We start from the raw sequence: 14619 nt of genomic DNA, 5'->3' as shown, positions 1-14619 counted from the left end.
ATTCATGTCTGCCGATTTAGGAAATACTATGTGCCTGATGGGATTACACGCTCTCTCCCCATGGGTGCGCTGCACTGAGTCAGAGATGCAAGGCAGGCAGAGGAAAACACAGGTGGAAAGATCCTTGAAGACTTTGCCTCTTCTTATTTCCGTATTCTTGGGGACAACATGACAGCAATATATATATGGTGCAGCAAATCACCTAACAGGGCAGCAAATGCCAGTGTATGAAGTTTAGGCCTGGTAAAGGCACTTCCAAAGAAATGAAATATGAAAGAATGCTGATCAAGCTGGCATTACATAACACTTCATTTTAATATGCTTTGCAAACCGATAAGAATTGGGAAGCAATAATTAGCAAAATTCAGTTTCAAAGAGAAAGATAACTAACTTTGCATCAGATGACCTTCTGCCATTCATTTCACTTCACTCTAGGAGTCTGGGCTTAACATACAATCATTTTAAGGTAATGCATTATTTTCAATGCGCTCGCGCTCTTTTAAAGGCAGTGAATCGAAAACAGACATTTCAGTAACTGCTTAACAGTTCTAAACACCAAGAGCACCACCTAGGGGAACATTTTGAAAATGCATGCTGCTCCCAAAGTTAAGTTATTTGGATGTTATTTTGGATATAATGCATAAACTTCATCTTCTGGGTTAGGGTGGGATATTTTATTTTATGCGTATGATGTTGTCATATGTTGTAAGAATCTATTTTTTCCTAACTGTTACACAAATTCACTGAGGGGGGCATACATGTGGAATAGTGCCGTGCTGACCATCAAAAATGAAATCAACTTACTTCAAGCTGCAGTTCTGTGTACTTTCGTCTTAGTTCAGTGACTTCTTCGCCTGCCTGCATCTTCTTATACAAGTCCAACTCAGTGTCCAGTAGTTCTTTTTGCATCTAAAGGATACTAAGCAATTTAGTATGCTTTTCTTAACTCATGCAGAAAACGTGGGAGTAAATAGCCAGACTCCCATAGAGCATTACAATGTTTCAAGTTTCAGGGGGAATGTCTTCAAAAGAAACATTAGCTGACATCTATGGGAAGGATGATTGCTAGGTTAGCATAAGGGCCTACTTCTTTTTTTAACGGGGTATAAATCCAGGAGGGTAATGCAATTTTATTTTTCTCAAATTTCAAAAATTGTCTCCTCCTCTCCCACACTGAAAACCGCCTTAAAGGTTAAAGGTAAAGGGACCCCTGACCATTAGGTCCCGTCATGGCCAACTCTGGGGTTGCAACACTCATCTCGCTTTATTGGCCAAGGGAGCCGGCGTACAGCTTCCGGGTCATGTGGCCAGCATGACTAAGCCGCTTCTGGCGAACCAGAGCAGCGAACGGAAACTGTTTACCTTCCTGCCGTTTACCTTATCTACTTGCACAGTGCTTTCGAACTGCTAGGTGGGCAGGAGCTGGGACCGAACAACGGGACCTCACCCTGTCGTGGGGATTCGGACCGCTGACCTTCTGATCAGCAAGTCCTAGGCTCTGTGGTTTGGATTTAGCATAACCTTGGTGTGTTGTAATGACCCACCAGTGACAGGTGAATGGATTCAAACTTCTAGTCAGCCATAAAGGTCACTTGGTGCTTTTAAGCAAGTCACTACTTCTCAGTCATGGGATTGTGGTGGTGGGAAAGAGAGAGTCCTATGTATGTTATCTTGGAGGATAAGCAAAACAAAAATGTGATCAATGCATCCGCTCCCAGCTTTCCGCAGCAAACTTATACATCAAAAGAAAATGATTTAAAGAAAAGATAGCTTAAAAGCATTGAATGATGACAAAATACAGATACCTGTGTTTTTGTTTTCATGTTTTTCAGGGGAGTGCTTGCTGGAGTGGAGACCCCTTTCAATTCATCCTTTAACTTGGTAATGCTGTTAGTCAAGGTCTCCAGAGTTTTCATGATTTCAGCTTTGTCCTCCGGTTTCATTGTTTTATTCTTCTCCAGTTTTGAAATCAGCATCTATTGAAATTACACATATTACTAACAGGAATCCTTTACACGTGGGTTATTTTTCATCTTCGAAGGAAGTTTATCTAAGCTCCCCACCATCGCACACATTTATGAAGACACAAGTGGTTTTTTTTAAAAAAAATTATCCATACATAAGGAAAGCTGCCAAATATCCAAAATGGCACCAACATCCATGGAAAACAGCTCCAACAGGAGAGAGGAATTAGACAACCCTTAGATTCTGATGTAGGAACTACAGTCTTGATACCAAACTTAGTGCGCTTAGAAAGATGCATTGAGAACTCTCCAATACAGATTTCCACTACTCATTCTTGTAACTCTTCTACAAAATTTGTCAACTGTGCTCTCCTCTGTGAAGAGCTGGGAAAGAACAGCTAGGACAACTTGTGGAAAAGCTTGGCGGCGTTTGGCAGATTTGAACTGAATTTGTATAAGCTCTCCACAACTTGACTTGGGAAGATTTTTTATGCTGTTAAAACCCATATTCTTAAAGTAGTACTAGCTTGGCAGTAACACCAGCTGCGAATAGCATGGATTGCTTCAGCTGAGAATCTGGAATTATTTTTCCATGAGCCAGATGCAAAAGGTTCTGTCCACGGAAGGAGTTATTTCGTTCTTGGAAGGAGTGGTTTACCTTCCACAGGGGCTTCCATGAATGAAAGTGGGAGGGCGATTCTTCGCTAGTTCTCCCTTCAGCCCTGTGGCATCACCTCACACAGTTTGGGCCTTCCAGAGTGGATTTTTGGTTGGCGACCCAAGCGGAATTCCACTCAAATGACACAGACTAATACCTAGGGTATGGAGGCAGAGGCTTCCACCCCATTAATTCCATCACCACTTTCTGTTTTACTTGCAAAGTTTCATCTGGGTGTGCACAAGCTCACACCGCCCCAGATTCATTAATTTTAGTGGGATCCCTATGAGCCCTGGAATGATAAGTAAGATTTGTGTTTCACCTGAATCACCGCTTAGCAACCTTTACAGCACAGGATTTTACGGTGACGTAGCGAGCACTGTAGGGACACAGGTGGCGCTGTGGGTTAAAGCCTCAGCGCCTAGGACTTGCCGATTGAAAGGTCGGCGGTTCGAATCCCTGCAGCGGGGTGCGCTCCCGCTGCTCAGTCCCAGCGCCTGCCAACCTAGCAGTTCGAAAGCACCTCCGGGTGCAAGTAGATAAATAGGGACCGCTTACCAGCGGGAAGGTAAACGGCGTTTCTGTGTGCAGCTCTGGCTCGCCAGATGCAGCTTTGTCACGCTGGCCACGTGACCCGGAAGTGTCTCCAGACAGCGCTGGCCCCTGGCCTCTTAAGTGAGATGGGCGCACAACCCCAGAGTCTGTCAAGACTGGCCCGTACGGGCAGGGGTACCTTTACCTTTACCTTTAGCGAGCACTGTATCTTACAACATTGCTTCTCAAACTATGTTGCTGTGGTGGATCAACAACCCACCCACAATATGCCATTATTTGGTTCCTGAAGTATCTTATTCAACCTGGGCTGTGATGGGGTCATGGACCAGCAACTGATGGCTTGTGGACCAACATCAGTACATGGACCACCACTTTGAGTAGCACTGTCTTACAATACATCAATCATTATTAATATTATTCAACAGTAGTCCAGTTGCATTAATGTATATTTTTACCTTTTGTGTTTCAATGTGCTTTTCTAAAATCTCTTGCTTTTTCTTTCTCACGTCTTGCTGAAGTCTTAGTGCCTCCTGGAAACATAAAAACACAATTATTATCACCCATTGTTAAACATAAGCTGATGAGTAACCGTGCAATTCCACCCATTTTACTCATATATTCTGTCCGATTAGAATAAACCAATAATGTGGAAAGAACTGATGTGACTGAGCATGGGCACGCTGAAGGTGATCTCCAATAATGGTAGCCATACTGCTAACTGGTGCCTATGTCTTAGTGTAGCACAACAGCAGAATCCAATGGGTATTTTGCATTTGCGAAAGATCATATTCAGCCCCTAATGCAACTACTATTATTAAACTCTGTATGCTACCACTTGCACAATGTCAGTTCTCAAACATCTTGAGCGAACAATACATGGAATCTCGCCTTGAATGGTTATGTGATATCATCTCTTCCTATATTTATAATTGACACAGAACAGCAGTATACACAGTTACATCATTTGACAACCGATATTTTTTGACCAAATGCTTGTGTTATATCTGCTCCTCTGGGCAGTTCTACACTCCCTTACCATATTCAGGATTAAGAAGTGCAAGGTTCCACGCTTTGCGATGGGGATGCTGCACGATTGCATCATTTATATATTTAGAGCTTTTTGTGCATTACTTTTTGTCACAGGTGCTATTCTGGAATTCCAACATTACTAATTCTGTGCTGTTTACAGGATTTGTTGGAGCATTTCTAAAGTTAGGGGTCTGGAGGATGCATAGCTTTTATGGCTAAATTGCACCTTTCTAGTAGCTAAATTAACAAAAATATTGAAAATATATTGGATTTCCAACCAATATGCATTAAGAGCCTACAGAAAAATAGCTACACATAGCAAGGAAATGCAATTCATTAAATCTGGAATGCATTCTTAGGTCCGCTTCAGTAAATGTTTCTGAATTCCTTGTTTCCTTTCTGTTTGAACTTTCCATGACTCTTTGAATAAGGAATTGCAAATGAAGTTGTTTTATGTTAACAGAAATCTTTACTGGTTCATCACAGTTGTGACTGCGCATTTATGTGTTGTTTTTTTAAAAAAAACATATTAGCAGAAAGTTTTCCATTTTGAGGCAAGACACGGTAATGACAGTCATGTGCTTCAGTTTCACAACTTGAACAAAAGTGAAATTCAACACTGTTTAACAGGGAAAATTGGTCACAAAGCATGTAAGACTCTAAGTTAAGGAAATAATTATCGCTGTAACCCTATGTGGCCTATTTTGCTATTCCAAAATCAGCTTGTTCTCCTCAAGAACAATTTCTTAAAGCACTGAACCACCTGCATCATGACTTTCAGAGCAAGATATCCAGAAACCCAATTTCTGGTGACAAATATGATTAATATGCAAGGAAATTAGAGGAATTACTTTTCCCATTGATTAAATACAAAAAGATCTGACACAAATCTGGGTCATTCTGAATCAATGGCCTCTGAGAAAGAAATCTGCATATTTGGTCTCTGCAAGTGAAGAAACCAGCCTGCAGAACTGCTACATTAATGGGACTACAGTACTGAGTAAGCCAGTTGTTTTCAAGTGGAGGTGAATCCCATTCATGTCTGAATTACAACTGAAGAAAATGTGATGCAATAAGAGACCCCTTACAAAATATTTGATCAAATGAATTTTATTTTACTGATTTTTCTGTAGTAGCTGAAACAAATCTGAACTTGCAAGAGAAGTGAAAGAAACTCTTTTATCATGGCAACTTTCTAAAGTGGTTAATACCAGATTTGTAAGAAATCAAACTTGTTTCTGAAAGCAGGTAACTATGGATCTCACCCCCTTTTATTAGAAGATATGCATAGAAATTCTAAAACGTTAGAATTAGGTGTCAATGTTTCAGATGTATTGCACATATTAGCCCTATGTGGCATCTCTTAACCATAGTTGGGCACCAAACTGAAGGGGTGCTATTCAACATATTCAGAGTAGACCCATTTAAATTAATGAACATGACTAAGCGCTATTAATTCCAAGAGGTCTACTGTAAGTAAAACTTAGCTGAGTATCACTCAAGGCCTTTCCCCAAATAATCCAGACCATACAGAGAAATGCAAAGGTCAATAAATGATACCAAATTGTTACGTTTGAAGACTAAACTGGATAATGCAAGAGTTTCAATTGGTGAATTATCGGATTTACTTAGATAACATAGATGTGGTGCTCATCTTGGGACATTAGGAAGTAAATTTACCAAGTTTATTTATCTTACAGCAAAATGAAGTATGCAGAATGTCAAATGATTTCTACCACTAGGTGTTACATATATAAATAATACCAGAGTTCGCTTCTCCTGATAAATTTTACCACCTGCATCCCTGTTCTGAAAATCTTATCACCTACCGCAGCATTCAAATAAATTCTCATGCCCATAGCAAAGTTCAAATACTAATCACCTTCCCCTAACTATACACTGATAAAAAAATTTCAACTAATGAAAAATGGTTTGACATTCTGAAAAGGAATGTGCACAATTTTATGTTTTTATACTAGGGTTTCTTCAGCGAAATACTGTGCAGAATACTGCAAATCTGATGTTGGAAACTTACAGCCCTGAAAGGAAAATGCCGATAAAACATTTTACACTTGTCCAAATCAAGTGAAAAAAAGAAACAAGTCTCCTCTCCAAGGATAATGAGAAAATGTAAGACGTTAAGAGAAGAGAAGCAGCAGCTCAAGGAAGATTGCTCAGGATTATTTAACTCTAGAAAAGGGAGATGAATACACCCAAAGATGAAGTGCATTGGTAAAAAAGGTAAGAAGAAAACTGGTCCACTATGTTGTGAAAAAAGTGACGACTCAGAAAGCTATGCAGGAAGAACAGCAGCAGAAAATACATACTACTGTAAAATGTAACATGAAACAAAGTTCTGTCCTTAAGATCAACACAAGATTAAACTGCTACTTGGGGCTAAGGGCATTTCAGTAATTGGTACTGAAGATGTTTATTTCATGCTTTTGAGTGTAAGATCTTCAAATAGCTCATTGTGCTTTATTGTGTAGAGGTCATCGTTTGTCTTCTTTTGTCCACAGTACAGGGATTTAGTGGGCCAGGCATAATTCATGATGGTATTATTTCTATGTAGGCGCTGAATACCAGACGTTAGGCACCAAACCAAGTCTAATGAAAGTCACAAGATATGAGTAACTCCTATCTAACTTCCCCTACATTCTTCCTTTGCTTCTGCACACAAATCCTCCTTCCATCTTGCTTTATAATGCTGATATAGCACTAAATCTGCACCTGAATTTCCACTAGCCATGAACTGCTCAACCTTCAGTTTACAAATCCACCGCTAACGTTGGCTGCAACTGATTTGGAGTAGAGCGTTTTTAGCAAGCACACTAGTGAGGACAGGACACTATAGCACAGTTACCTCGAAAAATGGAAGGGAAGGGAATCTGTTAAAATGAGGGGAAGACGCAGAAAAGCGAGCATCTGCAATCTAATTGTTGTTAGATGATCAGAAAGCTTTAGGCTGCATCTGGCCTGACCCACTGTAAGAAAGGCATCCTTCACTTACAAGCACAACTGCAATTACAACTGTCTTATCTTTTTGTAAATCGCTTTGGGGGTTTTTCTTACATTCAAGCAGTATATAAATATTATGAAATAGAAAAATAATTCACACAACTAAATTCTAGCAATTGGTCTGAGTACTATATCTTCTGCAACCCTAGAAGCCAAGTAAATGGCATCTAGCAACCCACTGCCTTAGGTAGCAAAGAGAAAATTACCCCTCTTCCTAAAATGTGTCCATGAAAGCAGATTCAGGTTTAGCCTTTACTGAGAAGGTGCACCAACAAAACATCTCAAACTGCAACTTTTGAAATAATTTTCAGAACTTGACAGAGATTCTGGCAAAGGCACAGTATCCAGCTTCTTCAGGAATAAGCAATCATGACAAACTATGTTCTAGATGTTGCAAATTTCTAAATAAATTATTGCTGTTTTATAAATAAGCAGAGTTCAATTTACCTGTTTTTTCTTCTGTGCTTCACTAGAATCTAGCATGGAACTGTTAACAACAGGCAACATTTTCTGCGCTGCTTTCAAAGCAGCTGGGTTATACACTGTTTTTGTCAAGCCAGTAGAAGTAGACAACACCTACAGAAGGAAACCATTTTATTTTGCTAGTAAATAAAGAATTCGTAAATATAGGATTCAAAGTATATTACTCCAAGACAGACGCTTGTTGCTGTGATTGCAAAGATGGCATGAACATAAAAAAATGGAGTAAACAGACTCATGACAATTTAAAGACAGGCTAGGACTGCCTCTAAAGTCAGAATTCCAGAATTGTTTTCTATATGTTGTAGAAAACAATCTACTTGAGTTTTATCAACATGTGCCTCTGTTTCAGCAGGAAAGTTGTGCCTGGCAGTTTCTATATAAATCAGACTATGCAATATAATCAGTTAATTAAGAAATGGGAGTTGCCATTTTTTCACTTATTTCGGGGTGAATATTTTAAGTGCTGGCAAGTGATGTAGTTACAAAGTCATAGAAATCCACAGCTGGAGTATAGCTAATAAGATCAATTCCCAGCTGCCAGCAATTGCCCGAGATGTTTGTATGTCCCTAGCATCCTGGAAAGAAGCATTATATCCAACATGGAATATGGTTGATTAAAAAACATATAGCTCAAATAAACAAGCAAGCCAAGCTGCATGCAAGCCAAGCATTATGCAGTATTGGAGGATGAAACACAACAACTCAGTAAAACTGACTCGGGGAGAGATTCATTCTCACTGTGGAACAAGTTGATCACTTACACCCAAGTATACAAGCAAAGACACATAAGTACTCTTCTGACTACAGGACCCTAGGATATAGTAGCTCTATAGCCAAGGGAGATATCTGCTTAGCAAATCTAAGAATTTCTATATTGCTAAAAAGTCTTTCATTGAAAAACACAAACTATACAGAGATTAATGTTCTTCTCAGAAGTTCCTAGCACAGTAAAACCTAGAAGCAGATTCTCCACCGATCCCTACCCGCTCACCCCCAAATGGTTGTCTGCCTTTGAATGGCAGATCACCACCCTGCCATACAAAATTGCTTTTAAACATTTCTCGGCTTCAAGAGAGTTTTGCTATACAGTACTGAATATTACGGTCTAAGAAACAAGTCTCAGAAATACACTCCATAAACTTAGCACAGATCTTATTTGTCACCCACACGCAGGAAAAAAACAATAAAGGGGGGAAAGGTGTTAACTCTCTTGGCTCACATTGTGTCACAAACGAAAGGATTCACCAATAAAAAAATCAGAATCAGTCTTATTTTGTATTGTGCGTCATCAAATACAGAAGCAACGCTATCAAGCCAAACAGTTTGTTTATATGCATATCGAAGCTATGTCAAAGTCGAAGTAGATAACACCTATAGAAGGAAACCATTTTCAAAATGTCCCTTTAAGAACCACTAGAAATAAATCTATTTTAAGCATTCACAAACATGCATGACCTCAATTTAAGGTTATTCTCCCACCCCCTTTTCTGCAATACTGACCCTATTCACACGTTATTTGCAAGTAGGGCATAATAAGTATTTAGAACAAGCAGCTGGGCTGTGTTCTTAGCATGACCTGAGTCTTTCCCCACTCCTCAAAAACCATCAAATGTTGTATGAACAAAAAGCCCAATATGCTGAGTTCCTGCAGCACTCAATCAGGACACCTGATCATGTGGGTGTCCTGTTCGTGTGGAGCCACTACTCGTGAGCAAGAGTCTGCACACTGGGCCCTCTGTTAGCACAACCACACATAGTGCTACGTTTGTGGGGAGAAGGAAAAACACACAATTCTGTGGGCATGCCTAAAAGCATAGCCCTGCTCCTTGCTCTACGTGCTTTTATGTCCAATCTACAAGTAAGATGTTAACAGGGCTTCCAACTAGGTTTCAGAAAGCTTACAGCACTAAGTGTGAGCAATTTTCTCCAAGCCAAATGATCCTGAAGCACGTTTCACGTATATTGGTTCAGCAAAGGCAAGAAGCTAAGTCCACAATACAAGGGCAGCAGTAGATGAAGATGCTGCACCCATTCCAGACAACCTCTCTTTCCCCTTTCTATCATGCAGTTTTCACCAAGCAGAACAGAAGAGCTCTAGAAGGGAGCAGCATCTCAATCCTGCGGGATGCAGGTCACGTACCCAAGCAGACTGGGCAAGCAGCAAGGCAACAGCAAAAGCAACTCCGAAAGCAAAAAGCAGAACTCAGCAGAAAATACCCTTCACTCACTAAGAGCATTCAGAGTTTTCAGGAAGAAGGCAGCTCACCCATGCAGTTCCAGCTCTTAATGAACATCCTAGACCTCCAAAGTAGAATCACGATAAGGGATGCCTGTCACCAGATCTCAGAGGCCATTTCCAACAGACCATAATTTTGTCCACTCTTCATTCACAGGCCCAATCTCAATTTAGTATTACAAATGATAACCCTGTCATGCAAGCTCCTGCCCAAACCGCAACCGCCTATATATACTGAAAACTTTATTTCATCTTAACTTTGTCAGCAAGGTTTAGTTGTGTTCAATTCACTGCAGAGCTCTATTCATTGGAAGGAGGAGGAGGAGGAGGAGGAGGAGAAGCATGCAATCATTTTGCATTCACATGTTTAATGGACATTAGAAGCACCTATGCTAAATGTGCATGTGATATTATTGCTATGTGACAGTTCAAGGGCACGATTATTTCCTTACCTTTTCAGTGGCTGGAGTAGGTGGTTTAGGTACAAAGCCCAGCCTTTCCTTCACAGACAGTTTTGTTACATTCTAGGGAAAAGAATTTTTAAAAAATAGTTTGTGATCATGTATTTTTAAACTAAGCACGGGCACTTCCCACTTTAACTGAAGCTATAAGCAAAGCCATTATTTTCAAATATTCTTTTAAGTTCAGTTAGAAAGGCTGGCCTGGTTGGTAGGTAGGCCGGAGAGATGGATCTAGTACAGCCTCCAGGAGGCTGAAAGAAAAGGTGCTTGCAGTGTACGAGAGTAAGGAGCACCACTTTAGCAGTCATGGCCAACAGGTAAGAATCTGTCCCCCCACCTTTTGCTGGATGTGGTAGGATTCAGGAGCTCCATTGCTGGCATGGCAGGTGCCTATCCCAGCAACAAGGAGGTCAAGGTAGTGAAAAGTTGTCAGAGCACCATGGTAACACATCCTCCTGCATTATCACAAGACCCTGTAGCTTTGCAGGACCTTGAGGGTTGGCAGAGAGATGTCAGCAGTTTGGAAGCCATGCTACAAAATGCTTGGGAAGAGCAGGCCAATGAGATGCAGCACAGCACCAAAGCTTGCAAAAGGGGCTGTGGAGAGGCTAGGATGAAGAAGAGCGCATCAGGGCATCGATGAACCAACCCCCTTTCCTCCAACTAAGGTCATATGGTTTCCACACCCAGGCTGAAGCTGTGCAGTAGTTCTCGTTTGGATAATATACCAAGAACTGCATGAAGACAGATTGCAAACCGATTTAACAAACGTGAATACAATTCATCAACTCAACAGTGTGCTCTCTGCATTTTCTTTAGAGGGCACACCATTAAGATAATCTTATAATGGAATTAGGAGTTATGGGAAGCACACAGATATCACAAAAAAATAGCAGTGCCATGTCACTACCTCAATCTCCCTAAAACATGTGACAAAATGACATTGTTTTCCAAAGTTCCATAAAAACAGAAAATAAAAATTGCTTTGCCCATATTTTTCCACATAAAGAACTTTGCTTAAGTGGATAGGTTTTGCTTGTAAAATAATTGACATTTTTCAATATTGGTATGATAGGTATTTTGTACCTAGACTTTTAATATTACCCAACCAGCAGCATAAAAGACAGATCTTTCATCTTTGATAAAACAGTGTATCACAAGAGTATTACAGTGGTGCCTCACAAGACGAAAAGAATCCTTTTCGCGAGTCTCTTCGTCTTGCGGTTTTTTCGTCTTGCGAAGCAAGCCTATTAGCGGCTTAGAGGGCTTAGCGGATCAGCTGATAAGCGGCTTAGCGGATCAGCTGTTAAGCGGCTTAGCGGATCAGCTGATAAGCAGCTTAGCGGCTTGAGAAAAATGGGGGGACAAGGGAAAAAACCCACGCAGGAACTCGCAGGACATTTTCGTCTTGCAAAGCAAGACCATAGGAAATTTGTTTTGCGAAGCACCTCCAAAACGGAAAACCCTTTCGTCTAGCGGGTTTTCCGTCTTGCGAGGCATTCGTCTTGCGGGGCACCACTGTATGTCAGTTATCGTCTAGGGCTGTGAAAGGGAGTTTTTTAAAGAGCCTCTAACCTGGTCCACAAATTGGAACATGATTTTTTACCAGTAGTCTGTATTAGGGGGGAAAAACCATCTATAAATTTCAGTATGTTTATTAAATAAAGGCCACCAATTTCTGCTAAATAGAACCCTTTATCAAAGGGAAAATTCAGTTTAGTTTTACAGATCTCTTAATATTTTGGAAAACAAATATTATACCCACCTGAACAGCTTCTGTACTGGCACTCTGAGCTTCAGCAGGCTCAATGTTACTGGCAGGTACTGGACCTAATCGCTCCTTGACAGACTGCTTCACAACAGGTAAAATGGGCTGTTGAGCTAAAGGCTGCATTACCTTAAAAAGAAGAGCAGATCTTTATAGCAGCACATGAACATTTCAAAATGAACTTTTCACCCCAATACCATTTTTAAATGTTTAAGTGCAGATGTTCTCATTCTTCCATTGCTTTCTAAACTGCAAGTATTCATCTGCTGAATAAATGTCCTAAGCTAAGCATCAAATACTTTTGCAGGAGCATTTATATTTCACTGCAATTGTTTACAAAGCTACAGTTCTAGAGTAAATTCTAAGGCTAAAAATGAATTACTTCAAAGTCTAAACAGCCTGACAGTTTGCTTTTACTAACCATTGTTGGAATAAATCAGAATTCTTCATTCCAATGTCACTAGGAAGTGTAGTTCTAAAGCATAAGGTGAAAAATATTCTCCTTTCTTGAAAGAGAAGCATGCAAACCTAAGGTTCATGCAGACTAATTTCTGAAACACTGGACTCTTTGGAACATAAAGCTAAGCCATTGTTTGTTTAAATAGTGTGGCTTGTTTGAACATTTGAACTGAACACAGTCCTGTAGGCTAATCATGGTTTGTCTTCTAGCAACAAGCCCTGATGTGAAGCCGTGGTTTTTTGTTGGCTTGTTTTAACTATGGTTTGGTATTATGCCTGAACAGCCTTGCTTAACCACGGTTTAGTTAGCTACTCTACCCCAGGTGCTTGCCAGGCTACAAAGGAACAATGCAAAAGCAGGTGGAAAAGCAAGCAAGCCATGGCTCATTTGTTCATCTATGAGATTACTCGGGGTTGTTGAGCAAACCATGGCTTGGAGTTAGGTGCAAATGCAGCCACTAAATTACATCTGAGCCAGGCTATTATCTTGTGTTTGTAGCGCATCAGATATTAAGTGAATTACCACTGCTAACCTTCCAACATTACCCCTGAGGCCTCCTCAAGGGTAGGGTGTTTCTGCATAAATAAACACAAGCATACATAAATGTGTATGTGCATGAAAACTATTTATGTGGATTTAAAAAAATAAACAAAATTTAAACCAGGTTTCTTCTACCCCTTTACCTTCTGTACTGAAGTTGACATTGGTGGAGCACTGCCTTCTCTATGCCAATAGACTTTGATGAAGCGATTATTTAATACTGCTTCTGTGCTCGATATAGCTTTCTTTGCCTCCTCATGGGTAGCAAACTGGATAAGGGCACCTTCTGGATCTCCCTGATAAGCAACCTATGGTTTTCAAGAAAAGCCAAGAATAAGAGCACAAATAACAAAACACAGGCTTGCTGTCCCCATTCAGCCACATCACTTGGGGAAACTGGGAAAACTAACCCCAAACTGCCAGCGTGCTAGACTTTCAGAAGCAAAATGTGTCCTGCCTCAAAGATACCTACAGCTATAATCTAAGCAGGCAACAGGAATTGGATTGGGAAGGGGGGAGTAAGTAGCAAAAGAGAACGGAGATAGAAGAATAACTATTAATACAGTCAAACCTCGGTTCCCAAACGCCTCCGTTTTGGAATACTTCGGCTTTCGAAAGCTGAAAACCCGGAAGTGTTCCGGGTTTCAAATGTTTTTCAGAAGCCAAATGTCCAATGAGGCTTCCACTTGAGTGCAGGAAGCTCCTGCAACCAATCAGAAGCAGCACTTTGGTTGCCGAATATTTTGGAAGCTGAGCGGGCTTCCAGAATGGATTACGTTCGACAAACAAGGTTTCACTGTAATGCACTTGGAACACCATTTCTAAATGTACAAACACTGTCCAAAATGTGCATTAGTACTTTATAAATAGTAGCCTTTCTTTCTAATTTCAGGCCCTCTTTTTTACTACATATTGGTGGAGGGGATGACAGAACATTATTTTTCAGAGGGTGAAAACAACAACATGGTCACACTTGCCTCCGCACATCCTTCTGTATAATGATTTGATGTGTGCAGAGCTCCTTTCTTTTAGGAACAGCAGTGTAGAAAACCACTGCAAGGCTATCTGAATATGTAAGACATGGCTATTTTGTGACATCGGCATCCCTAGACCAATCATGCTTCATGTCTCTGCACAATCACAAAGACCTTTGCTCTAAGGGATGGCAGTAGTGGCCAGAAGTAAGGAGAAAACTACAGCAGGAGACAAAGGCAACAGGACTAAGGAAGTGAGATGAGTGCAGAAAGCATAACCATTTATACTTGGCTGTTATATTACCGGTAAAGTGGACTAAATCAAAGATTTTTCAGCTCATCCTTATAAAGCATGGGTTGCTAACCTACAGCCCACCTGATGTTGCTAGGCTACAGTTTTTTATCATCCTTGACCACCGACTACACAGGTGAGGTCTGATAAGAGTCTAATAACACCTGGAAGGCCAAAGGTT

General features: G+C 40.5%; 1 protein-coding gene across 3 annotated transcripts in view; it reads right to left on the bottom strand.

Moving 5' to 3' along the window:
• RBM26 (RNA binding motif protein 26) overlaps positions 1-14619 on the bottom strand; it is a 49126-nt gene that overhangs the window by 9993 nt on the left and 24514 nt on the right. For 2 of the 3 annotated variants that reach the window (XM_083735251.1, XM_083735250.1), the window contains exons 12-18: positions 13316-13480; positions 12170-12301; positions 10396-10467; positions 7672-7800; positions 3633-3707; positions 1806-1976; positions 805-909 (exon numbers count right to left, since the gene is read on the bottom strand). In XM_083735251.1, the coding sequence (XP_083591377.1) occupies positions 805-909; positions 1806-1976; positions 3633-3707; positions 7672-7800; positions 10396-10467; positions 12170-12301; positions 13316-13480 (849 nt within the window). The remainder of the gene's footprint in view (positions 1-804; positions 910-1805; positions 1977-3632; positions 3708-7671; positions 7801-10395; positions 10468-12169; positions 12302-13315; positions 13481-14619) is intronic. The other variant, XM_083735252.1, reaches the window with a different exon arrangement.

This window comes from Podarcis gaigeae (genome assembly GCF_964106915.1).
Source record: "Podarcis gaigeae genome assembly, chromosome: 4".
Classification (NCBI taxonomy): domain Eukaryota; kingdom Metazoa; phylum Chordata; class Lepidosauria; order Squamata; family Lacertidae; genus Podarcis; species Podarcis gaigeae.
The sequence above is the reverse complement of the archived record's forward strand: the minus strand, read 5'-3'. Positions and strand labels throughout refer to the sequence as shown.